At 42.8% G+C, this 27,704-nt stretch overlaps 1 protein-coding gene across 2 annotated transcripts in view; it reads left to right on the top strand.

Moving 5' to 3' along the window:
• LOC139368059 (unconventional myosin-Id-like) overlaps positions 1 to 27,704 on the top strand; it is a 119,126-nt gene that overhangs the window by 17,323 nt on the left and 74,099 nt on the right. The window contains exons 1-11 of one of the 2 annotated variants that reach the window (XM_071106596.1): positions 6,146 to 6,261; positions 8,723 to 8,931; positions 9,544 to 9,637; positions 18,999 to 19,164; positions 19,275 to 19,328; positions 19,908 to 20,003; positions 20,664 to 20,780; positions 24,760 to 24,963; positions 25,332 to 25,477; positions 25,730 to 25,844; positions 26,027 to 26,197. In XM_071106596.1, the coding sequence (XP_070962697.1) occupies positions 8,790 to 8,931; positions 9,544 to 9,637; positions 18,999 to 19,164; positions 19,275 to 19,328; positions 19,908 to 20,003; positions 20,664 to 20,780; positions 24,760 to 24,963; positions 25,332 to 25,477; positions 25,730 to 25,844; positions 26,027 to 26,197 (1,305 nt within the window). In that variant the 5' untranslated portion in view covers positions 6,146 to 6,261; positions 8,723 to 8,789. Of the gene's footprint in view, positions 1 to 6,145; positions 6,262 to 8,722; positions 8,932 to 9,543; positions 9,638 to 18,998; positions 19,165 to 19,274; positions 19,329 to 19,907; positions 20,004 to 20,663; positions 20,781 to 24,759; positions 24,964 to 25,331; positions 25,478 to 25,729; positions 25,845 to 26,026; positions 26,198 to 27,704 lie in introns of those variants that run through there. The other variant, XM_071106595.1, reaches the window with a different exon arrangement.

Genomic DNA, 27,704 nt, shown 5'->3' with positions numbered 1-27,704 from the left:
GGGGATAGGCTCTAGAGGCTATTTGGTTTAAAGAGGTCTCTTAGGACCACCATGCTATGTTATATATATGTACGTTCGTGAGGTTGCATTCTTCTCTTTATCTGTATTTTTAAGAATTGTCATTCAGTTCCTATCTACAAGCCATCAGACTGCTGAACAATTGAACTGGACTGACCACCTGCTCTGATTCTCCACACCTTAGCACACATGCACTGACTCATGCACACGCCCACACAGACACACACACACACATATACATATACATTCATGCATTCACACATCACAACTGCTGCTACCAGATAGGGTTGGGCGGTATCCAGATTTTCATGTCGTCACACCGTTTCTCTCATTCTGGGATTTATGGTATTACCGGCTAAATACACAAGTGGGCGCCAGAAAAACGCTAAAACAGCCATTGTGCATCTATTACCAGAATGCTAACATAATTAGCACAAAAAAATGTGAATTTCCATGGAGCCTGCTGCTACATATGCTAAAGAGTGCAAAAGAACATAAACTAATTGCAAAGACAGGCTATGCAGCTCATAAAGTTATACATACAGTATATCAGTAGGAGCTACCGAATGCCATTTTTGGTGAGTTTGGACATTTTACAAGCGAATATGAAAATGTGCAAATGAACAAAGTTTTGAGGCATGTTTGTGTTGTGGAAATTACCACCAGGGACTCAAAGTCAAACTTAAGAGGTTCTGGAGAGGTTCCAACAAACCTAATGCACCATAGTACACGTCGGTCGGGAGCTCTTCCGGGGCAGTCCCGTTAGTTCTGTTATATACTGCTTACATATACAAGTTATATTTGCATGATTTACATTATTCATGGATCATAATGAATTCATAATTAACGTTTGGCTCCTGCATGTGACTGGCACCGTCTCCTATCTTAACTTATAGAACATATTCTGGGCGTTCTGCCAAAAAGTCTGAGGAGGGGGCTATGACCGTCTGTCTCTCTGTCATATCTCTACCCAGCACCTACAGGAACCAATGATTGTATGAGACAAGATGTACAATTCAAGGCTTTCTCTTCCGACAACAAAACTTCTGTCAGTTTTTTTAATATTTTAACCCCTTTTTCTCCCAAATGTTTGATCTTGTTTCATTGCTGTAACTCCCCAACGGGCTCGGGAGGTGAAGGTCAAGTCATGTGTTCTCCGAAACATGACGTGCTTCTTAACACTCGCTAGCTTAACCCGGAAGCGAGCCGCACCAATGTGTCGGAGGAAATACCGTTCACCTGACAACCGAGATCAGCCTGCAGGCACCCGGCCTGCCACAAGGAGTCACTAGAGCGCGATGAGCCAAGTAAAGCACCCCCGGCCAAACGCTCCCTTAACCCGGACGACGCTGGGCCAATTGTGCGCATGGGAATCCCGATCATGGCCGGTTGTGATACATCCCGGGATCGAACGTAGGTCTGTAGTGACCCCTCTAGCACTGCGATGCAGTGCCTTAGACCTCTGCGCCACTCGGGAGGCCCCACACTTGCTTGTATGAAGGAAGAACAGTACTGGCTTTGGAGCTGCATGTATCCACTGTGTCTATGTGGAGACTGGAGTCGCTAGGGCAACGGGCCTGCCTGCTCTGCTCGGGGGAGACACGGCAGAAAGCTAACACAATAAGATGTCCCGCCACCTTATTAATTCAGCCACTTACTTTTTTGTAAATGCAGATTTAAAATGCTTCTTATTGTCATCTCTGCTAGAGGGACGCATTTTTTTGTGGTTCAGTTGCACTTCTCCACTCAGAATGGCTGATTGTGAATTCTTATCTATCTGCAGACAGTGTTATGACTGATGTGTATCTAATTTTCTCTGGTAAAATGCAAGATTAACTTTAAGCAAAACATTTGAAATATGATAGGCATGCGTTGTTCTTTCAAAAAGACCTTGCTTTTCCATCGTAAGCTAATTTACTTGTGTGGCTGCAGGCAGAAAATAGCTTTGCACTTCTGTTGTCATCTGATGAAATTGAAGCTATTTTCTGCCAAATGTGTGGCACTAATGCATTATCTGTGAAGGAAAACTATCGTTGCGCGTCCCTGATCACTCTATTGAAGCAGAAAAACACAGACTTTTCTCGGGGCCACCCATAAGTAAAAATGTATGCATGCATGGCTAAGTCGTTTTGGATAAAAGTGTCTTCTAAATGACATATATTAATAGAAAACGCGACCCCTGTCAATAGGACCCACCTGCTCCCATTTCCTCCCGTTGTGCTATTTACAAACAAGCACGTGACTGGCTCACCTGTTCAGGGGAACTACGGTAATCTTCATAATGTGACAGGCTCACCTGTTCAGGGGAACTACGGTAATCTTCATAATGTGACAGGCTCACCTGTTCAGGGGAACTACGGTAATCTTCATAATGTGACAGGCGAAATGAAGAACTTGATCTGATTGATCTCGTAACGTATTGCACAAGGTGACTGCAGGTACTTAAAAAGTAGCTGCAAATATTAAAATGTATAGAAAGACTTCAAAGAATTTGTTTCAACGGTATTGATGGTATTGAAAAAACATCCCGTGGCTATTTTCAAATACCCTAGTATACGGTATATACGGTATACCACCCAAGCCTACTACCAGACTCTTGCTCTGCTCAATTTAGTCACTTGCCCCCATCCCCATTTCCCAAAACACGTGTAAATATTGGACTATAAATTGTTCCTGTATTATGCTTATGCTGAAATGTATTGATCTATTCTACTGCCATTTATTTTATGTTCGTATTCACATTTTCTTATTTCTTATTGTTGCATTGTCGAGAAGGAACCTGCAAGTAAGCATTTCATTGGTCGATGTATACCATGGGTATCCTCTACATACGACTAATACAACTTTAAACTAAACTTGAGTGAGAAAATTACTCCCCACCCTAGTTAACCACTGACAAAGAACCATAAAAGACCCACCCAAACAAGATTGGGGCCATCGGTTATATACTTTGCTTTGGCTTGTAATTCACTTCTGAGGGGTGTGTGCGCATGGGCTGGCATTGGAATCTTTATACGAACGGTAGGGACAGACAGTCATAGAGAAGTAGACATTACAGTCTACTCAACAAGCTCCAAGCCCAAGGTAGCTCTTGAGATTGATTGTTTGTGGTCTAGCTTGTGGTGTAGCTCAAAGGGTATCGCTTCTCCGCTTTTTGTACTGTGTAAGGAGGCCCAGTCCCAATCAACTACCTCAGGCACAAGTCACTGGAAACTGGGAAATGTGGTGTAAAAAGAAGAGAGCAGAAGAGGTCAAGGAAAATGGAGTGAAAACGACAGTCCCAAAATGTTGGCCACACCTTAATCTTGAGTCCAAAATACACACACTTTCCCTATCCAACCTTTCCCTCTCTCTGGTCTCTCTCTCTGGTCTCTCCCGCTCTCTCTCTGGTCTCTCTCGTTCTCTCTCTGGTCTCTCTCGCTCTCTCTCTGGTCTCTCCCGCTCTCTCTCTGGTCTCTCCCGCTCTCTCTCTGGTCTCTCCCGCTCTCTCTCTGGTCTCTCCCGCTCTCTCTCTGGTCTCTCCCGCTCTCTCTCTGGTCTCTCTGGCTGGTCTCTCTCTCTCTGGTCTCTCTCTCTCTGGTCTCTGCCTGTCTCTCTCTCTGGTCGTCTCTCTCCCTGGTCTCTGCCTGTCTCTCTCCCTGGTCTCTCTCCCTAGTCTCTCTCTCTCTCTCTCATTTGACATTTTATTAATTTAGCAGATGCTCTTATCCAGAGTGCAGTCAACTCAAAAAGTGAACCAAACTCCAATTACAATGAAATGTTTTCCTCATTGAAAAGCTTTGAAGAGAATTGCAATTTTAGTGCACTTGTATTTGTCACATGCGCTGAGTACGACAGGTGTAGGTAGACCTTACAGTGAAATGCTTACTTACAAGCCCTTAACCAGCAATGCTGTTTTAAGAAAATACTCCCCAATATAGTAAGAGGTAAGAATAACAAATAATTAAAGAACAGCAGTAAATAACAATAGTGGGGCTATATACAGGGGCTACTGGTACAGAGTCAATGTGCGGGGGCACCGGTGCTGAGGTAATATGTACATGTAATTGCCCTCAATCCTGGTAAGCTCATACATTTTTGTCCTTTTTTTGTACTCTCTCGCCGTCTACCTCTCATCCTCCCTCTCCCTCTTTCTGCTCTGGGCCCAGCTGTGAGTTGAAGAGTGTCTGACTGGCATGACCCACAGCATTCATGTCCTTCCAGCAGTACCCCTCCCTTGAGCTGCCGGGAAACCGGAGGAGAAGGGAGAGAAGGAGGGAGGGAGAGAGGGGAGGAGCGCTGAGACATGCTGACATCAACACCCTCACGCTCTGACGCTAGAGTTGCCATAGTACCCTCCCACCCACCTCCAGTTTTTCTAAAGACCCTAGAACGTTTCTCAACCTTCCCAGAAACAGCCACCCAACGTTTAGTCTAGACTCACACTCCAGTCTGTTTGTTTATCTTTGTAATAATCTCTCTGCGTTATTGAAATCCCCTGGAATGAGACTCACTGAACCATCCAGTGGTGTCACACATACTCTCCCACAGATGTGTCTCTCATCATAATACGCGCACAATTGATTCTGTTTTTGGACAGATGCCCTCTGATCCTGAAGAGATGAGGATGGAATAGGACATGAATCATAATGTATATTTATTAAAACCCCAGAGGTTCTGATCCTGAAGAGATGAGGATGGAATAGGACATGAATCATAATGTCTATTTATTAAAACCCCAGAGGTTCGGAAAACACCAGGACACTGTCTGTATTGTTGAAACGGCCTGACGGACTGTTTGGGTGGAACGGTAATATAGCGCAAACAGATTGTTTCCTTGTCTGCCATTGTGTTTCTTCTCTACCATATATGACGTTTCTGAGTGTGGATGGAAACCAAACCACAATGGCAAAATTACACTCCCTAGTGATGTTCTCGATTTTGGACTTATATTTTCCCACGTCCCGTCTGAAACCTGTTAGGTCTACAGTAGCCTATATAGTGTTACGTAGATTCGCATTCAGCAATTTTTATTTTTGTTGCTGTCAACTCCTAACCAGCAGAGATCACAGCCATAGATGGAATACTCCCAACTGGTAGTTCATTGTTTACATTCCCCCAGATCACATTGTACACGTGCACTTTAAGTGGGCAGCTCACTGTGTTGGCCCAGGGTATGTAGTGGAAAGGAGGCCTATCTGTACTTCTCATACAAAGACCCCCAATTGACGTGTGAACAATGGAGCGGGCAGTGCACACAGCAGCATTCTGCCCTGTAGGATGGCACAATGGCTCCTTCTCTAGTGCCAGGGTAGGTGCCACCGGCCAACCTGCCAGGCTTAGCAGCCTGCCCACCACTTCCATAGGCCCTCGGCATGGGCAACCATGCCAGCCTGGGCACACGATGCCAACCTGGGCACACGAACATGGCGTCTCTGTGTCAGCCATGCCCAGTGGCGCGTGGCATGACGACATGAGAGGGCTCACACATGACTGGCTGCAGGAGAATGAGCCAGTCACCACCTGTGTTGACCTGTCAGAGAATTAGCCGTGGTTGTTTGGGTAGTGTACTGTAGTGTACTTTAATTAAGCTCTCGGTCTCTTTTCATTTGTTCTCTCAGTTCTCATTTAATATCTAAAGCCATCTTTCTCTTCTGTTTGTCTGTCTGGGCGTTTCAGCTGAAACGCTGGTTCGATTACAGTCAGCTCTGTGTGTTTTGGCCAGTTCTTCAACAACCATTGTGTGTATGTTGTGGCTTACCTCAATTGCTCTGTCAATGTTTGTATGTTGCTCCGTTCAGTGTTCATCATTTAAGCATGTCCAATGCACAACACATCATGACTATCAATAGGCCTATATCTAACAACACAAGATTGCTTGCTTTATCTGAATAAAACCCCATTCGGGTTTTTCGATCAGCAGACCGAACTTACCTCAATTACGAGATGGCTAAAGGTTGCAGACCATGTTTTCTCCATTAGGAGGGACAAAGGTTGTGGACCATTGCTGAATCTTTTAACCATACCACAAGGTTATACTCTTAGACTATCGATACCGACAGAATGAGAACAAGTCTTTGATATGAATTACTAGTCTGCAGCTAGAAATTCGGTATCATTGAACGCGAAGAACGACAACCGCCGAAACATCCATTCTATAACGAACAATCCTGAACAATCCCCTCTAACCACAACCGGGAGAGAGACGGACAAATCTACAAAAGACACAAACTTTTCACCAGCGATCAAGACGACACACTGAGCGTAAATATATATATTGATTGCAATTGTTCCCGAATGAGTGAGCATTCATGTGTAAAGGATTAGCATTTCAATTGTTAGAATTATCACTCTGTAGTGACTTCTTAGTCGACCCCCACTTCCCCTTTTGTCTAACAAGCCGCCATGCTGGTTTAGCCCACTAGGGCACATCCTCCTATCATTACATTTACCTTTGTTTGTTTGTTTATGCATTTCTGTGAATTACTTAGTTAGTAATAAATAAATGATTTAAGACAATTGATGTATGGATGACTCATAGTGAAGACTGGGTTCGTGCAGATAACCAACCATTTACGATGTTTGGAATGAGACTAACGTGAGGTACAGTAAATAATTCATTAATTCGAAGACTAATTGATCAGATAAAATATCTGAAAAGTTATTTTAGGAAATGATAACTTTGTAATCTGAATATTTTTCCTTGGTGCCCCGACTTCTTAGTTAATTAGTTACGTGATTAATCAGTTGATCGCGTAATAACTAATTACAGAGAATCTTTGATAAAAACTATCTAAGTCTTCAGATAATGATGGTAAAGACACAACAATCAGAAGCCAAGGTTTCTTTCCAGGGACTCTGTGCAAGGGCAGTGCTGTAGCAAAGGTCTTAAGATCGTAATTACGATAACCGGGTCTTTGAAATACTGTAAAATAGGATATTTTCTTAGTAACTTACCTGGCTATATCACATAAGTACATCAATACAGAGGTACACAGTCAGGAAAAGCAGTGATCCTGAAGCTGTATTCCACTGTAGGCCTCTGGAACCCAGGGCTGCCAAGGAGGAACCCAGAGGCCAGAGCAGAGGTAGGCTTGGCCCGGGGTGCAGCTGAGAAGAAAGGCTCTATTCTTCTGAGTAGGGGGAAAAGACCCTGGTCCAGCAGAGGAAGGAAGTGAGACAGGCAGGCAGGCTGCCGGAGGGCAGAGAAAAAGAGAGCGAGAGAGAGAGAGTGAGAAGGCCAAGATCAGCCCCAGTCAGCTCCTCTCTCTACATTCTACACAGCTGTAGGATCAGTGTCTTCAACTGCATAATTTTTGTAGCCATTGGAGTTGGACCTACCAAGACCATGTTCCTGGTAGCATCCATGCCTGCATACATGCATCGCTCTAGGCTGCAGATCAGTATAGACAGCTATCATTGTCTGACGCATTGTTGTGTTGAAGGGAGGGTTGAGATATAGAGAGGGATGCTTCATTCTATAGTGATGGAGGACCTCTTTGTTTAGATAGGACGGCAGGTAGCCAAGCGGTTAGAGCAGGGGTGGGTAAACTTTTTTGGCTCGAGGGCCACATCGGGATTTTGAAATCCAACGGAGGGCCGCATTTTTTGGGTGACCAATTGTTTAATAAAATCAATTGGCGGGGGCCTCCGGAGTGGCACAGCTGTCTTGTCCCATCGCGCTCTAGCGACTCCTGTGGCAGGCCGGGCGCATGCATGCTGACACTGTCGCCAGGTGTACGGTATTTCCTCCGACACGTTGGTGCGGCTGGCTTCCGGGTTAGGCGGGCATTGTGTCAAGAAGCAGTGCGGCTTGGCTGGGTCGTGTTTCGTGGGACGCACGGGTCTCGACCTACGCCTCTCCCCGAGTCCGTACGGGAGTTGCAGCGATGAGACAAGACTGTACATACTCATTGAAATGTCCGGCGGACTGTACTTTGCACCCCCCCCCCCTCCCCCCAACCAAAAGGGCAGACAAGGTGAAACATCTGACGTGCCCTTGAACATGGCTGGCCCTGTAAAACAACACATTTCACTGCACCTATCTGGTGTATGTGACAATAAAACATTTTTTTTTTATAGTCTTCCATAGAGAGCAGGACACTAATGTAATGTTTCTCAGTGCTAGATGCTGTTACCTCTGCACAGAGTCAGTGGATTACTGTCGATGTTGGGATGATAAGGTTGGTGATAGAACATCATAAAGGCTAATCAAGCGTTATGATGAGAGCGAGAGCAGATTGCTTGGTTGTCCAAACATGACCTCGTATAGTCTTGAGCTTTTTTGTTGTTGTGGGTATGCTAAAATGTTAGATTTGACTGGAATACCTGTACTTCTGACCAGCATTTGTGGATATGTTTTATCCACAAATGTTTTAAATATATGCCTTTTTGAAAATGTATACATTCTACTCCAAAAACGGTCCTTTTCCTCTAATAATCTTATCAGCAATGTAGCATCACACGTTCAAATCAAATGTTTATTTGTCACATGCACCGAATACCACAGGTGTAGACCTTACAGTGAAATGCTTACTTACAAGCCCTTAACCAACAATGCATTTTTATTTTAAATACCTACAAAAAAATATATTAAAAAATTAACAACTAATTAAAGAGCAGCAGTAAAATAACAATAGCGAGGCTATATACTGAGGGGGTACCGGTACGTTGTCAGGTGACATGAGGAGGAGTTGACCATGCTCGTTGTCTCATGTGGCTGCAGGTTTGAGAAGGGTCGTATCTACACCTACATCGGCGAGGTGGTGGTGTCGGTTAACCCTTACCGTGCCATGAACATCTACGGTCGAGACACCATCGAGCAGTACAAGGGCCGGGAGCTGTACGAGCGACCGCCACATCTCTTCGCCATCGCAGACGCAGCCTACAAAGCCATGAAGAGGAGGAACAAGGACACCTGTATTGTCATCTCAGGTAACGGGGGAAGCCCTCTGAAACGGCCAACCAAATCAGTTTTGATTGATGAATTCGTATCTGTCTAGTGAATTAATTGCAGCATAGAAATACCCAACATTATAGGATATTATAAGGGCTCATAAATGCTTATAAGAAGTAATACACGTACATAACACTGGTTCAGGTCAAATTGCATCTTCCTTGATGCCAACTTTAGTTTTCGTTTGAAAACGTACCTTTTTAAAGTGTAAAATATTTTCTCAAAATATTGAAGTCATGTCTGACTTTTGCTCTAAAGTTGTCTGTCTGGAGTAATGTGAGTTTGTCATTTCAGTGGAAAGCCTTTTGGGGAACTCAATATGACACAATATAGTTGAAAATAGCAGGACCAATTCTTCACCTTATTTCTAAGAAAACATTGAAAGTGGCCACAAGCTGTGACAGCGTGGTGAATCTATTTGGTTGACAGAGTGCCACTTAGTGGTGAAGAGAGGAATATTCTGTATCAAAAGGCATCAATCCCAAAACTCACCCTGAAGAAGCCTGTGTTAATATAGATTACATTTTAGACCTTCTCATTGGATTCCCTGGCACTTTCTAACACATTTTCGTTTCTTTTTTTCATTGCAGGGGAGAGTGGCGCCGGGAAGACTGAAGCCAGCAAATATATAATGCAATACATTGCTGCTATCACAAACCCCGGGCAAAGAGCGGAGGTGGAAAGGTGAGACGTTCTGCCGTTCTTCTGTGAGAGGTTTCCATTTGAACATTCTCAGAATGTCCATACTAAATGACCTGGGAATGCAGAAGTAATCAGAAATTGTTTGCATTCCCAGGAGTACAGTATGATAAACGAAAGTTTGAGATAGTTGTCACCATTTCACCTGTGGTATGCACTGGGAGGGTTTCTGTTAGATGGAGCAGAAATGCCTCTCTATCGCCGTAGAGAATGTGATGATTTGGGACACAGTCTTGAGTAAAAGTGCGTTGCTTGCCATGCAAGATTAATATTGGTTGAAGGTAGGCTTGGGTGATATACCGTCACACCATATACGGTGTTATTTCTAAATGTTCAATATTGTATACAAAATACCGCCTCACGGAGGTGCATACTACAGCACTGCTTATAACCAGGGTTGGGCAGGTTACTTTCTAAATGTAATCTGTTACAGTTACTAGTTACCTGTCCAAAATTGTAATCAATAATCTGTCACACTCCAGTTCAACTGAAGGTCATGAGGCATTTCTAAGTTATATTCCTCAAGAATCAATGGCTATACAGTGAAGACATCAAAACGATGAAATTACACACATGGAATCATGTAGTAACCAAAAAAGTGTGAAACAAGTAAAGATATATTTTAGATTTTTTATTCTTCAAAGCAGCCACCCTTTGCCTTGATGACAGCTTTGCACACTCTTGACATTCTCTCAGCCAGCTTAATGAGGAATGCTTTTCCAACAGTTTTGAAGGAGTTCCCACATATGCTGAGCACTTGTTGACTGCTTTTCCTTCACTCTGCGGTCCAACTCATCCCAAACTATCTCATTTGGGTTGAGGTCGGGTGATTGTGGAGGCCAGGTCATCTGATGCAGCACTCCATCACTCCTTGGTCAATTAGCTCTTACACAGCCTGGAGGTGTGTTTTGGGTCATTGTCCTGTTGAAAACAAATGATAGTCCCACTAAGCACAAACCAGATGGGATAGCGTATTGCTGCAGAATGCTGTGGTAGCCTTGCTGGTTTAGTGTGCCGTGCATTCTAAATAAATCACAGACAGTGTCACCAGCAAAGCACCATCACACCTCCTCCTCCATGCTTCAGGGTGGGAACCACACATGCGGAGATCATCCATTCACCTACTCTGCGTCTCACAAAGACACGGCGGTTGGAACCTAAAATCCAAAATTTGGACTCATCACACCAAAGGACAGATTTCCACCGATCTAATGTTCATTGCTCGTGTTTCTTGGCCCAAGCAAGTCTCTTGTTCTTATTTGTGTCCTTTAATAGTGGTTTCTTTACAGAAATTCAACCATGAAGGCCTGATTCACGCAGTCTCCTCTGAACAGTTGATGTTGACGTGTCTGTTACTTGAACTCAGTGAAGCATTTATTTGGGCTGCAATCTGAGGTGCTAATGAACTTATCCTCTGCAGCAGAGATAACTTTGGGTGTTCGTTTCCTGTGGCGGTCCTCATGAGAGCCAGTTTCATCTCAAATTTAAAATATATTTTGATTTGTTTAACACTTTTTTGGTTACTACATGATTCCATATGTGTTATTTCATAGTTTTGATGTCTTCACTATTATTCTACAATGAATAAAATAGTAGAAATAAAGAAAAACCCAGGAATGAGTAGGTGTGTCCAAACCTTTGACTGGTACTGTATACCAAGTATTTTTTGATATTCTCAGAGGACCGTTATTAGCATGTTTTAACCACTCCTATATAAATGGTAGATTAACAGACACATTTGTTGTTATTCATCCTAACATCATTACCCTCTAGCAACAGATGTGGGATACATACACACATACACACACCCTCAACCCCTTTCTACCACAAACAACCATAAGCTCAGATGCTCAAGTCTTTCCATCCCTGAGCCCAATTCAAGAAAGGACTTTATTTACAAATTCATATACAGTTGCAGCTGTTTGAGAACGCATGCAAAATTGAGCTAATGCTGGCAAAAATGGGGAGATTTGATTAACCATTTTCAAGTCCTGGGTGATGGAGATCAGATACACCCCCTTCCCCTGAAACACACACACGCTGGTCCCCCGTTGTGACCATTTTCCCAAGCATCTCTGTTCCGTCAGACTTTGGGGCCACAATAATATACCCCCCCTGATTGTCCGAGGGTGACCCCCTCCCAATGGGTTACTGCATCTAGTGTTTCCAGCACTGCCATGACCTGGGTGGGGGCACCCCACCGGAATCCCCATTGGCTAGGTACAAGGTCGTCAAGGTTCTCATTAGCAGCTTTGGATATTCAGCTTTTTCAGCTTTTTCTTGTATGTTATGCTATCCCTTCAGGGGGCTTTGGCTTTGTAGGACCAACCCTGCCAGGCAGGCTCAGAATCTTGAGGGGAAAGTGCTGCTTTTTTAGTTTAGTTTATGGGTCGCTCTGGTGGGTGTCTAGGGTATGAGATTGGGGAACGTTCAATTATGATAGGACAATAAATAAATAAACTAGATTTATCATTTATTTTAAAATGTACAGTGGGGCAAAAAAGTATTTAGTCAGCCACCAATTGTGCAAGTTCTGCCACTTCAAAAGATGAGAGAGGCCTGTAATTTTCATCATAGGTACACTTCAACTATGACAGACAAAATGAGGAAAAAATCCAGAAAATCACATTGTAGCATTTTTAATGCATTTATTTGCAAATTATGGTGGAAAATAAGTATTTGGTCAATAACAAACGTTTATCTCAATACTTTGTTATGTACCCTTAGGTCATTACAACTTGTTTTTCAACCACTCCACAAATTCCTATAGTTTTGGCAAGTCGGTTAGGACATCTACTTTGTGCATGACACAATTACTTTTTCCAACAATTATTTACAGACAGATAATTTCACTTAGAATTCACTGTATCACAATTCCAGTGGGTCAGAAGTTTACATACACTAAGTTTACTGTGCCTTTAAACAGCTTGGAAAATTCCATCAAATGATGCCATGGCTTCAGAAGCTTCTGATAGGCTAATTGACGCTAATTGACGCCTATTGGAGGTGTACTTGTGGATGTATTTCAAGGCCTACCTTCAAAATTTCAAAAGAAATCAGCCAAGACCTCAGAAAAAATATTGTAGACCTCCACAAGTCTGGTTCATATTTGGGAGCAATTTGCAAACGCCTGAAAGTACCACGTTCATCTGTATAAACAATAGTACGCAAGTGTAAACACCATGGGACCACGCAGCCATCACACCGCTCAGGAAGGAGATGCATTCTGTCTCCTAGAGATTAATGTACTTTGGTGCGAAAAGTGCAAATCAATCCCAGAACAACAGCAAAGGACCTTGTGAATATTCTGGAGGAAACAGGTACAAAAGTATCTACAGTGCCTTGCGAAAGTATTCGGCCCCCTTGAACTTTGCGACCTTTTGCCACATTTCAGGCTTCAAACATAAAGATGTAAAACTGTATTTTTGAAAACTGCTGTTCACAAATGCTCTCCATCCAACCTCACTGAGCTCGAGCTGTTTTGCAAGGAGGAAGGGGAAAAAAATGTCTCTCGATGTGCAAAACTGATAGAGACATACCCCAAGCGACTTACAGCTGTAATCGCAGCAAAAGGTGGCGCTACAAAGTATTAACTTAAGGGGGCTGAATAATTTTGCACACTCAATTTTTCAGTTTTTGAATTGTTAAAAAAGTTTGAAATATCCAATAAATGTCGTTCCACTTCATGATTGTGTCCCACTTGTTGTTGATTCTTCACAAAAAAATACAGTTTTATATCTTTACGTTTGAAGCCTGAAATGTGGCAAAAGGTTGCAAAGTTCAAGGGGGCCGAATACTTTCGCAAGGCACTGTATATCCACAGTAAAACGAGTCCTATATCGACATAACCTGAAAGGCTGTTCAGCAAGGAAAAAGCCACTGCTCCAAAACTGCCATAAAAAATCCAGACTATGGTTTGCAACTGCACATGGAGACAAAGATGGAACTTTTTGGAGAAATGTTCTCTGGTCTGATGAAACAAAATAGAACTGTTTGGCCATAATGACCATCGTTTGGAGGAAAAATGGGGATGCTTGCAAGCTGAAGAACACCATCCCAACCATGAAGCGCAGGGGTGGCAGCATCATGTTATGGGGGTGCTTTGCTGCAGGAGGGACTGGTGGACTTTACAAAATCGATGGCATCATGAGGATGGAAAATTATGTAGATATATTGAAGCAACATCTCAAGACATCAGTCAGGAAGTTAAAGCTTGGTCGCAAATGGGTCTTCCAAATGGACAATGACCCCAAGCATACTTCCAAAGTTGTGGCAAAATAGCTTAAGGACAACAAAGTCAAAATATTGGAGTAGCCATCACAAAGCCCTGACCTCAATCCTATAGAATATGTGTGGGCAGAACTGAAAAAGCGTGTGCGAGCAAGGAGGCCTACAAACCTGACTCAGTTACACCAGCTCTGTCAGGAGGAATGGGCCAAGATTCACCCAAAGGTTTGTGGGAAGCTTGTGGAAGGCTACCTGAAACATTTGACCCAAGTTAAACAATTGAAAGGCAATGCTACCCAATACTAATTGAGTGTATTTAAACTTCTGACCCACTGGGAATGTGATGAAAGAAAAAAAAAGCTGAAATAAATAATTCTCTCTACTATTATTCTGACATTTCACATTCTTAAAATTAAGTGGTGATCCTAACTGACCTAAGACAGGGAATTGTTACTAGGATTAAATGTCAGGAATTGTGAAAAACTGAGTTTAAAAGTATTTGGCTAAGGTGTATGTAAACTTCCGACTTCAACTGTATATATTTTGTTACAATCCCTACCATGGCTAGTATTGGGTCTTTCTTACCATTATTCGACTCCTCTATGGGATCGTTGTAATATTTAGAATAGCCATGGATAAGTCTTTGTGTCTCGGAACATTTGGTTATCAATATGCAGTTTATCGACTACAGGAGCTACACCTTTCCCTTATAATCTATTCACCTTGAAGATTGGGTACAGAACTTTGCACCATTCTCCAATTTCTTTCGGGAATTGATCATTCATGCCTATTTTCGTGCCAGCAAGTCTTTCACCCAGGCTTTTAACCAAAGTCGAGGGCCTGCAATCCATGCCAATATACCCTCCAAACACCAGCTTTCAGGGCTTTATCATTTTATATGGGTTAGAAAAATATTCAAATAATGTTTGACACAAACCATTGTATTAATTTATTCATACTATTTCATCCTTCAACGAAATATAGTCCCGACACAAATCTAAGGTTTGCCAGCCAGCTGGTCTTTTGTTGTATTTTTGTTCTATATCTATGGATGCGACCCATTCGTTCATTCTAAATGTTCCATTGCCATACTGGCTGGCGTTCTTAACCCTTGCTTGCTAGCTGGCCAACTACAGCTAACTTAGTCAAGTCAAATAGTGCAGCCAGAATAACAGCAAATTAGCTACATTTGCGTTTGTTTAACCTGTTTTCTAGTGACATTTATTTGGATACATCCATAACAGTGAGCTAATGATGCATGATTTCGCCTGGCATATAAAATGTGCTCTCTTGTCAGGACACTATTGTTCAGATGAGCTAGCCAACAACACAGCTAACACAATCACTTCAAACTGAAGCTGGAAAGACAGCTGCATAGCTGCATTTCGTTTAGTTTTACCTGTTTTCTGTTGACATTATTTGTATATATCCTTAAAAATTATGCCAGCTGATTCTTGATTTCGACTGGCTGATAAAAGCTCCCTGCCTGTCTGTCGTGTCCCGACACATTCATTACTATGGGACAGCTGGAGATTGAATTTCAATATGGAAACAATGCTGCAAATGTCAGAGAGGTTTATGCAAATCTCCACTGCTAGTCTAAAAGAAATTGGAGATAATGTCTAGATGCTTTTATAATGGATAACAAGTTTATACATTGCCTGGCTGGGCTGATGAGACAGTGGATTGCGCAGTGAGATGGAACAGAGTAAATAGGCATTTCAACCTCATAGCTTTTAGCTGGTGGTAACTTGTGGAGTAGACACCGGCTGGAATGCGAATTTAGCCAATCAGCATCCAGGATTAGACCCACCCGTTGTATATATCCTTATAGGCCTTATCTTCTAAAGTATAAAATATCATTGTAGAACAGGCCTATGCATAAAATACATTCTCCAATACATCCTCCAATTTGGGGTGGCAGGTAGCCATTGGGCCAGTAACCGAAAGGCTGCTAGATCAAATCCCCGAGCTGACAAGGTAAACATCTGTCGTTCTGTCCCTGATCAAGGCAGTTAACACACTGTTCCTAGGCCATCATTGTAAAATAAGAATTTGTTATTAACTGACTTGCCTAGTTAATAAAGGTTACATTTCTTTTAAATATAAAAAATTGCAATGTCTGCCTATGCCCACACATATTGTCTCAAGGAAATGCAACATTTTTCATACCCTCAAACATTCCTCAATTCAAAATCACTGTCCATCGTGAATTCTTTACGTTTTTTCCGGTGAAAAAATCCAAAACTGCATCTGCATGCCAATAATTTGATTGATCTTAATTAGTTTCATGGGAATATGCATTTTGAGCTAATTAGACCAGATGGTGTCAACAAACTATTAGCCTTTTCTTGTATTTTGTTTCAATAAAAGCATATCGCGCTTTGTTGAGATTTGGAGCATGATCATTTTTTGGGGACTCGTCAGCCTAAGCTAACCTTCCTAAAATCTCGTTAGAAGTTAGGTGTTTTTGGTGTAACATTATAGGCCTACTATTCTATGCTATTATATTTAGTTATGTTTTGTAAAACTCAAATGAATCATTATGTGATCTTGCGAGACATTGATTTAGCTTTGATCTAACTTTACTAAACAAGCACCATTGTGAGAATTGATAATCTTCTATTTGTAATAATAACACTAGGCCTAAGTGATGAGAAGGACTATTAGCCGTAGGTAACATATCTTGATGAGTGTTACTTTAAACGATTGGAGCGCCCTTCCTGGTGATGAAAGGACAGCGTCAGGATCGCTCAGTGATAAAGAAGTTGAACCAACTTAGCCATTCGGTCAGTTCAGGAATAATTTTCAGTATTGCCTAATAGACCTACACCCACGTGGTATAGCTATTTGTACACTACAGCCTAATGTAAATACAAATACATTTAGCTTGATATCATTGCACTGTTTGCGAGGAGAGCTTTAGTTGCGAGTAGGCATTTGATTGTATTTTGTAGCCTACACTACACTGTATCATAAATCAACTTTGATTTGATTAGCTTGAACACATGGTTACAATATTTTTTGTTTTTGTTTTTTATATATTTTTTCTTCTAAATGTAACCTTTTATTTAATTGGGCAAGTCAGTTAAGAACAAATTCTTATTTACAATGACGGCCTACCCTAATATACCCTATTACAGAATTAAAGAAAACAGAGATCAACTATCAATTCACATAATTGATTTGCATAGATTAAACAGGCTATCAAATCAATTGACCAAGTAGTGTACATAAATCATTACTACCTAGAATTGCAGGAATTTTATTTTCAAATAGCCATAAAATCAATCTTTTAGTGTAGTTTATTAACTCATCCTAAACTATAAACTAAATGTGCTTCCCGAGTGGCGCAGTGGTCACTACAGATCCTGGTTCGATCCCGGGCTGTGTTGCGACCGGGAGACCCATGAGGCGGCGCACAATTGGCCCAGCGATGTCCGGGTTAAGGGAGGGTTTGACCAGCCGGGATGTCCTTGTCCCATCGCTCTCTAGCGACTCCTTGTGGTGGCCAGGCATATGCACTCTGACTTCGGTCGCCAGCTGTACAGTGTTTCCTCCGACACAATGGTGCGGCTGGCTTCCGGGTTTAAGCGAGCAGTGTGTCAAGAAACAGTGAGGCTTGGCAGGGGACGCATGGCTCTCGACTGTCGCCTGTCCCGAGTCCGTACAGGAGTTGCAGTGATGGGACAAGACTGTAACTACCAATTGGATATCATGAAATTGGGGAGAATTTATTTTTATTTTTAAGAAACATATAATATCTGAAAATGTAGCTTCACGGCAGCGTGTTTTTTCAGTTTAGTTTGTAGCTAGCTACAGCTTGTTTGACCCGTTGTTAAAAACTATAACCTAAATGCATTATTGCGAAGCCTACAGTTCTTCATCGTCCTTGACAACACCAGAGAAGACAGGGAAGAAACCACCATTTACCTCTAGGCTGCTATACATATTGATTTGGTTTGTCTTTCTATCGTTTTTCATTGAATTTCAGTGGTAATTAAATATAATTTATTTAAAATGTATCTGAATTAATTTTACAGAATTTGTTTTACCAAAAGTGAGAGAGTATCACTCCATGCAGCACTACACCCCTGCCTATCAGGTCATTACTAGTTATTACCCCTGTTATCATTTCTACATTGGCCCAAGGATAAAAGCTCAGCTGTATAAATGCTTTATAACCTTTCTTATGACACACACATGATTGGCACACACCACTCGTAATAAAAACCCAGAAATAGGGCTGTTTATGGCCTTTTAGTGCTGAATATATTGCCCTTGACCCACTACATCTTCCCTGTAGCCATTTTAAAGGAGTAAAACTGTCGTTTTGTGTTATTTTAAGACAGAGTACAAGTCACGTTTATAAGCCCACAACTCTCCCAGTTCTGCCCTGCCTGTAAGGAAATGCTACAGGCTGTATGGAGCTCCGACTAATGGGATAGCCAGAGCGGGTGGTATATGTGCGCTGCGGTGCTCGTGTTTGTATGGGCCATGGGAGGAGGCGTGCACCCCAGCACAGAGTATGTTGTGAGGAGCCTGTGGTCTGACCCAGCACTACACAGCATAAATACACAGCATAAATATCCAGGGCCAACGTAGTCTCTGTGCTAAATGGAGTTGTCGTATACTGCACATGAACAACATGTTGATAAGACACTCCAACCATCTATAACCTTGTCCTAACACAGATGGGCCCCGTAAGGGACAGGCAACTGTAGGATCTGACCGAGTAATGACAGTTCTACCTAAATCGGTGTAAAATGGAGAACTTACAGGGATAGTGTAAGATTCTGGCCAGTGTACCTGTAGACTTCCAGTCGTTGTGCTAACGCATGTTAGCAATGGCTCGCGAAGCTGCCTTTAATTTCATTCATACTGCACGCGGAGAAATGGTATCCACGAGTTCATCTGACTCGGAGTAAGTAGAACAATGCCAGAATGTCGTACTATCCCTTTAAGTCTTAACACTCGTGTATCTACCTCACACTACTATATTCATCCCCGTCGTCCTCCATAGGCCACCTTATTGTTTATCTCCGTGGGTTAGTATCAGTTGATAGGAGCCCGGCGAGCCGTTAGTATCACTGAGAACATGTGTCGCCTCTCTCTCCAGGGTGAAAAACATGCTGCTGAAATCCAACTGTGTACTAGAGGCCTTCGGCAACGCCAAGACCAACCGCAACGACAACTCCAGCCGCTTCGGCAAGTACATGGACATCAACTTCGACTTCAAGGGAGATCCCATCGGGGGCCACATCAACAACTACCTGCTGGAGAAGGTAGGGGGCGCTAGAAAATACATGTTTTATTCCCGATGAGATCACCTGTATAAATAAAGATCAAATATATTTCTCTCTGAATCAACAAACTAAATCTGTTTCTCTTACAGTCCAGAGTCATCTTCCAGCAGGAGGGGGAGAGAAGCTTCCACTCTTTCTACCAGGTGTGTGTGAGCGTTTACGTGTGTGTTACACGCCAGACTGATGCCACCATAAGCTGGTATCCAGACCAGATGGGCCGTGGGTCTGTGGCTGTGTTAATCATAAAGGCATGGTGATGTCATAGCTGTTACAGCCCGTGCTGTCAGTTGAAAATATATATCCATCTTCTCACCCCATTATCTCCACTAATAAACCTCCATCTTTCTCACTCCATAAACTCCCGATTCTCAAGGGACTTCACCCTCCATTGGTCCAGTCTCGCTATCTAGATTATTATTTTCCTTTGCTCCATTTTACTGGGGAGTTACATATGACTAACGGCAACATTCAAATTAAATAGGGGGCGGCAGGTAGCTTAGCTCTTAAAAGCATTGAGCCAGTAACCAAAAGGTCGCTGGTTCGAATCCCTGAGCCGACTAGGTGAAAAATATGTCTGTGCCCTTGAGCAAGGCAATTAACCCTAATTACTCCTGTAAGTCGCTAAATGTAAGTGGTTTAGAATGTAAATACTGAACAGTCATTGGCATGTGTCAGTACTGACTCAGTCTCTATCTCTCTCATTCTCCATCCGTTCTCTTCAGATGGTTAAAGGAGGTCCTGAGTCTCTCTTGCGGTCCCTCCACGTCTCGAAGGACCCCACAGCCTTCAACTACATCAAAGTGGGAGGCCACATCAAGGTACTGTAGGTTACTACAGAACTATATCTACTTTGAACCCTAATTTTGTATAAACGGTCACAAAAACAAGTTCTAGACAGAGAATGTCACTATCATGCTGTGTTTATTTGGTCACACTGTTTATTTTCCCAGGAATAAAGATACACAAGCCCAGCTATTAAAACATTGTTTAATTAAAGCAGGCATATCCGTTCTGCTGTCTCTGCACTTTAAGCTAAACGAGTAGGAACAAAACAATATTTTATAGCAACAAACAACGTGACGTCATGGAACAGAACAGAGCTAGGGTCCACACTGCTGAGGGGGTTTGTACATGGTCCCATTTTTATAGGAATAGTCCCCGACTGACACTCAGTGTTCTGTCTTGAAGACATTTGTGGTCATCTAGTGATTCCTACTGTATGACTTTGGCTGCTGGGAGAGGAAACATGTTAGGAATGAACTCGTCCTTGCCAAAGTGAGGAAGTGGTGTACTTGGCCAGTGTTACAGACGGACCCAAAGTAGATGCCAAGTAAATATCTTGACTAAATTCACGACACTAGCTGGAAGTTTTCCTTCAAAACTGACCAAATGTAACGTGATTTGTGTGAAACGAGGTGACAAATACTTTCCAATTGTTTTACTCCTCCATCTCCCTCCTTTCTCTCTCCCTGTCACAGTCGTCCATCGACGATGGTGGCGATTTCAAAGCAGTGGCAGACGCCATGAAGGTGATCGGCTTCACAGCAGATGAGCTCCAGACGGTTTACAAGGTCCTGGCCACTATCCTGCACCTGGTAATACCCCATACTAACTCCTAACCCTATTGGCCTGCCAGCAGGGTTAGCATAGGTTCCATTGGAACAGGGTTAAATGTGCAGTGCCTTGTGAAAACCTACACACCCCTTGTACAGTCTTCACATTTTGCTAAAAGGGACTGACTACATTAGGTTGTTTTCCTATCGATCTATACAACCTACTCCACATTCTAAAAATATATTACACATTTTAAATACACCTCTGCTGTCTTCAACCAAGATCTCAGCGATCACTGCCTCATTGCCTGCATCCGTAATGGGTCAGCGGTCAAACGACCTCCTCTCATCACTGTAAAACGCTCCCTGAAACACTTCAGCGAGCAGGCCTTTCTAATCGACCTGGCCGGGGTATCCTGGAAGGATATTGACCTCATCCCGTCAGTAGAGGATGCCTGGATATTTTTTAAAAATGCCTTCCTAACCATCTTAAATAAACATGCCCCATTCAAGAAATTTAGAACCAGGAACAGATATAGCCCTTGGTTCTCCCCAGACCTGACTGCCCTTAACCAACACAAAAACATCCTATGGCGTTCTGCATTAGCATCGAACAGTCCCTGTGATATGCAGCTGTTCAGGGAAGCTAGAAACCATTATACACAGGCAGTTAGAAAAGCCAAGGCTAGCTTTTTCAAGCAGAAATTTGCTTCTTGCAACACTAACTCAAAAAAGTTCTGGGACACTGTAAAGTCCATGGAGAATAAGAACACCTCCTCCCAGCTGCCCACTGCACTGAAGATAGGAAACACTGTCACCACTGATAAATCCACCATAATTGAAAATTTCAATAAGCATTTTTCTACTGCTGGCCATGCTTTCCACCTGGCTACTCCTACCCCTGTCAACAGCACTGCACCCCCAACAGCAACTCGCCCAAGCCTTCCCCATTTCTCCTTCTCCCAAATCCATTCAGCTGATGTTCTGAAAGAGCTGCAAAATCTGGACCCCTACAAATCAGCCGGGCTAGACAATCTGGACCCTTTCTTTCTAAAATTATCTGCCGAAATTGTTGCCACCCCTATTACTAGCCTGTTCAACCTCTCTTTCGTGTCGTCTGAGATTCCCAAAGATTGGAAAGCAGCTGCGGTCATCCCCCTCTTCAAAGGGGGGGACACTCTTGACCCAAACTGCTACAGACCTATATCTATCCTACCATGCCTTTCTAAAGTCTTCGAAAGCCAAGTCAATAAACAGATTACCGACCATTTTGAATCTCACCATACCTTCTCTAATATGCAATCTGGTTTCAGAGCTGGTCATGGGTGCACCTCAGCCACGCTCAAGGTCCTAAACGATATCTTAACCGCCATCGATAAGAAACATTACTGTGCAGCCGTATTCATTGATCTGGCCAAGGCTTTCGACTCTGTCAATCACCACATCCTCATCGGCAGACTCAACAGCCTTGGTTTCTCAAATGATTGCCTCGCCTGGTTCACCAACTACTTCTCTGATAGAGTTCAGTGTGTCAAATCGGAGGGTCTGTTGTCCGGACCTCTGGCAGTCTCTATGGGGGTGCCACAGGGTTCAATTCTTGGACCGACTCTCTTCTCTGTATACATCAATGAGGTCGCTCTTGCTGCTGGTGAGTCTCTGATCCACCTCTACGCAGACGACACCATTCTGTATACTTCCGGCCCTTCTTTGGACACTGTGTTAACAACCCTCCAGGCAAGCTTCAATGCCATACAACTCTCCTTCCGTGGCCTCCAATTGCTCTTAAATACAAGTAAAACTAAATGCATGCTCTTCAACCGATCGCTACCTGCACCTACCTGCCTGTCCAACATCACTACTCTGGACGGCTCTGACTTAGAATACGTGGACAACTACAAATACTTAGGTGTCTGGTTAGACTGTAAACTCTCCTTCCAGACCCATATCAAACATCTCCAATCCAAAGTTAAATCTAGAATTGGCTTCCTATTTCGCAACAAAGCATCCTTCACTCATGCTGCCAAACATACCCTTGTAAAACTGACCATCCTACCAATCCTCGACTTTGGCGATGTAATTTACAAAATAGCCTCCAATACCCTACTCAACAAATTGGATGCAGTCTATCACAGTGCAATCCGTTTTGTCACCAAAGCCCCATATACTACCCACCATTGCGACCTGTACGCTCTCGTTGGCTGGCCCTCGCTTCATACTCGTCGCCAAACCCACTGGCTCCATGTCAACTACAAGACCCTGCTAGGTAAAGTCCCCCCTTATCTCAGCTCGCTGGTCACCATAGAATCTCCCACCTGTAGCACACGCTCCAGCAGGTATATCTCTCTAGTCACCCCCAAAACCAATTATTTCTTTGGCCGCCTCTCTTTCCAGTTCTCTGCTGCCAATGACTGGAACGAACTACAAAAATCTCTGAAACTGGAAACACTTATCTCCCTCACTAGCTTTAAGCACCAACTGTCAGAGCAGCTCACAGATTACTGCACCTGAACATTGCCCACCTATAATTTAGCCCTATCAACTACCTCTTTCCCAACTGTATTTAATTTATTTATTTATTTTGCTCCTTTGCACCCCATTATTTTTATTTCTACTTTACACATTCTTCCATTGCAAAACTACCATTCCAGTGTTTTACTTGCTATATTGTATTTACTTTGCCACCATGGCCTTTTTTGCCTTTACCTCCCTTCTCACCACATTTGCTCACATTGTATATAGACTTGTTTATACTTTATTATTGACTGTATGTTTGTTTTACTCCATGTGTAACTCTGTGTTGTTGTATCTGTCGAACTGCTTTGCTTTATCTTGGCCAGGTCGCAATTGTAAATGAGAACTTGTTCTCAACTTGCCTACCTGGTTAAATAAAGGTAAAATAAATAAAACATTTTTTTTTTGAAGAAATACAAAATGAGGATTGCGTATGTCCCCACAACCAAGAGTTACTACCTGGTGGAAGCAGGTAATACATTACACACATTACAGCAGTGAATCATTTTGAATAAGATTCTACCAACCTTGCACAACATGCTGTATATGCATTGTTTTTGTCAAAGTTGCTCAAGCTCAGAACATTTGGTTGGGAATCGTTGATTGACAGCAATATTCAAACCTTGTCTCAGATGTATTAAGTCATGAAAGATGCCATTCCGACTGGACTATTTGCAAACAGGTTGTTAAATAATACTGCAAGACAACTCCGCAACGACACAATTTTTGGCCTAAATTAAAAACTACAGATTTGGGTAAAATCCAATACAACACAACGCAGAAGTGAAACCCTCTGTATTGTGGTGGCAGCATCATGTTATGGGTATGCTTGTCATCGGCAGGGACTGGGGAGTTTGTTAGTTAAAGGAAAACCTAACCCTGGGATGTAGTTTTACACACCAATTACACACCTTTTTATCTAAAGACACACCAGAATGGCTTTCCAAGAGGTGTTAAGTGTTCCTGTGTGGTCTAGCCTCATTCCTGACCTAAATTTGCATGAAAATCAGAGACGACGTTTGAATATTGCTGTCCATTAATGACTCTCAACCAAATTTCATGAGCATGACTGAGAAATTTGAAGAAAAACATATGTTGCCCTAAAGAGTTGAGCAAAGTTGGTAGAATATTATTTGAAAATCATTCACAGCTGTAATGGCTGCCGAAGGAGCGTCCACCAAGTGTTTTTTATGTATTCATTTGGAAAATGTTCTAAATGTCTTTCACTTTGTGAATGTCGAGTAGGTTGTGTAGATCTGTAGGAAAATAAATGAATGTTATCCTTTTTAGATGTATTTTTAAGGCAGCAAAATGTGACGACTGTGTAAAGGGTTTGTAGACTTTCACTAGGCACTGTATACTCAGCAATATGTCGTCATCATTTGAATGGAAACTGTCCAGCCCTTTGTTTGTGCTATTCTCCTCCCCTTCTCTCCAATGCTATTACTCCACATAGTCTCTTTAGTTTACAGTTTTATTCCTTTATTTACCTCCATGTGACCTCTCTCAGGGCAACCTGACGTTTGGTGTGGATGGTGACACAACACTGATTGAGAACTCCAAGGTGGTGGCGGTGATCGGGGACCTGCTGGCCACTAAGGAGGAGAATGTTGAGAAGGCCCTGCTCTACCGCACTGTGGCCACCGGCCGTGATGTCATTGACAAGCAGCACACAGCCCAGGAGGCCAGCTACGGCCGGGACGCCTTGGCTAAGGTACGCTATATTAACCGATGCACAGTTAACTGTCAACATGCTGACTCTTCGCTAAGGTAGCTATCTAGCACGCTACACTACATTAGCCACTTCGTTAACAGCAGCTATTGCCAACTCTCAACGATAATGCCAACTCTCAATGATAATGCCAACTCTCAAAAAGGGTTTGTGAAATGGGCCCAATGTTGATTTAGACGTGGTAGGGCTACCCATTTTTTTAAGTAACCAGTGTAACATCTTATGAATGCTTCTGCGTAAAAGAGGAACCAATGTAGGTAGGCTGACAATGGATGCATTTCACTCTGCTTTCTGTCAATTGATTTTGGTCTACTGTTGTCTGCCTTGGTGTTGGGGCTTGTGACCAACAGGCTATGTACGAAAGAATGTTCTGTTGGATCGTGGGAAGGATCAATGATGTCATCGAAGTAAAAAACTATGATGCCAAAGTCCACGGGAAGAACACGGTCATCGGCGTGCTGGACATCTACGGCTTTGAGATCTTTCAGAACAACAGGTTATGAGCCGTGTCCGCTAGAAATACGTCAACATAGAATGTACTTCAGCATAGAACGTCTACTTGAGTTGGTCTCTTTTCTTATACATCAATATGAAATGTACTGGATTTATACAGATTTAGTGTCAATCTCTCTGTCATGACACTTAGTTGATTTGTATGTAACACAGCATAAAACATGTATGGTCTAGTTCAATTTAAACCAGGGTCACAGTCATTCACTCACCCTCTCCTTGTCTGTCTGTCTGTCAGCTTTGAACAGTTCTGTATTAACTACTGTAATGAGAAGCTGCAGCAGCTCTTCATTCAGCTGGTGCTGAGGCAGGAACAGGAAGAGTACCAGCGCGAGGGAATCCCCTGGAAACATGTAAGGCCGCATCTTGGTTCCACACCACTCATGTCTTGTATTGCCTACGGCAGCATTGTCACTTTGCCTCAAGTCATTCTCCTTCCCATTGAATATGACTACTAGGAGCGTCTTCCTCCCTGTACTGGTTTTAGTTGTAATGATATACTGATCCTCCGTTTTCTCTCTGTACCTGGGCGTAGATTGACTTCTTCAACAACCAGATCATTGTGGACCTGGTGGAGCTGCAACACAAGGGCATCTTCTCTGTGCTGGACGAGGCCTGTATGAACGTGGGCAAAGTCACCGACAAGGTCTTCTTACAGGGACTCAACAGCAAGCTGGCCAATCACGCCCACTACACCAGCCGCAAGGTACGTTGGAAACAATAGGAAATCTTTGGCAATTCATTAATTTAATTTGTTATTAATTTCCAGTATTGACTGAATTGAAAGTGGAATTCACACCAACAATGTGGACACATGGAATTTATCACCCTAGGCATGATGCACCAATGGGTTTCTTCTTACCACATAGCGTGGTGTTAACTTTAGGACAACATTAGCGATTATAAAACATTTGTGATTTTAAAGGCTTGCTCCCGGCAATTATAAAGTAATGCTAAAGTAATGCATCAACCAAGCCCAGTGATTTATTTATTTTCCACCTTTATTTAACTAGATAGGCCAGTTGAGAACAAGTTCTCATTTACAACTGCGACCTGGCCAAGATAAAGCAAGGCAGTGCGACAAAAACAACAACGGCGAGTTACACATGGGATAAACAAACGTACAGTCAATAACACAATAGAAAAATGTATATACAGTGTGTGCAAATGTAGTAAGATTAGGGTGGTAAGGAAATAAATAGGCCATAGTGGCAAAATAATTGCAATTTAGCATTAACACTGGAGTGATAGATGTGCAGATGATGATGTCCAAGTAGAGATACAGGGTGCAAAAGAGCAAAAATAAATAACAATATGAGGTAGTTGGGTGGGCTATTTACAGATGGGCTGTGTACAGGTGCAGTGATCAGTAAGCGGCTCTGACAGCTGATGCTTAAAGTTGGCTTCAGTGATTTATTTTTTTGCAATTCGTTCCAGTCATTGGCAGCAGAGAACTGGAAGGAAAGGCAGCCAAAGGAGGAGTTGGCTTTGGGGATGACCAGTGAAATATATCTGCTGGCGCGCGTGCTACGGGTGGGTGTTGCTATGGTGACCAGTGAGCTGAGATAAGGCGGGGCTTTTCCTAGCAAAGACTTATAGATGACCTAGAGCCAGTGGGTTTGGCAACGAATATGAAGCGAGGGCCAGCCAACGAGAGCATATACTACCCAGTGGTGGGTAGTATATGGGGCTTTGGTGACAAAACTGTTGGCACTGTGATAGACTACATCCAATTTGCTGAGTAGAGTGTTAGAAGCTATTTGTAAATGACATCGCGGAATGTCAAGGATCGGTAGGATGGTCAGTTTTACGAGGGTATGTTTAGCAGCATGAGTGAAGGAGGCTTTGTTGCGAAATAGGAAGCCGATTCTATATTTAATTTTGGATTGGAGATGTTTAATGTGAGTCTGGAAGGAGAGGACAGTCTAACCAAAGACCTAGGTATTTGTAGTTGTCCACATAAGCCAGAACCGTCCAGAGTAGTGATGCTAGGCGAGCGGGTGCGGGCAGCGATTGGTTGAAGAGCATGCATTTAGTTTTACTAGCATTTAAGAGCAGCTGGAGGCCACAGAAGGAGTGTTGTATGGTATTGAAGCTCGTCTGGAGGTTTGTTAACACAGTGTCCAAAGAAGGGTCAGATGTATATAGAATGGTGCCGTCTGTGTAGAGGCGAATCAGAGAATCACCCGCAGCAAGAGCGACATCATTGATAT

This window comes from Oncorhynchus clarkii, chromosome 16 (genome assembly GCF_045791955.1).
Source record: "Oncorhynchus clarkii lewisi isolate Uvic-CL-2024 chromosome 16, UVic_Ocla_1.0, whole genome shotgun sequence".
Classification (NCBI taxonomy): domain Eukaryota; kingdom Metazoa; phylum Chordata; class Actinopteri; order Salmoniformes; family Salmonidae; genus Oncorhynchus; species Oncorhynchus clarkii.
This window is presented reverse-complemented; position numbering and strand designations above follow the sequence as displayed.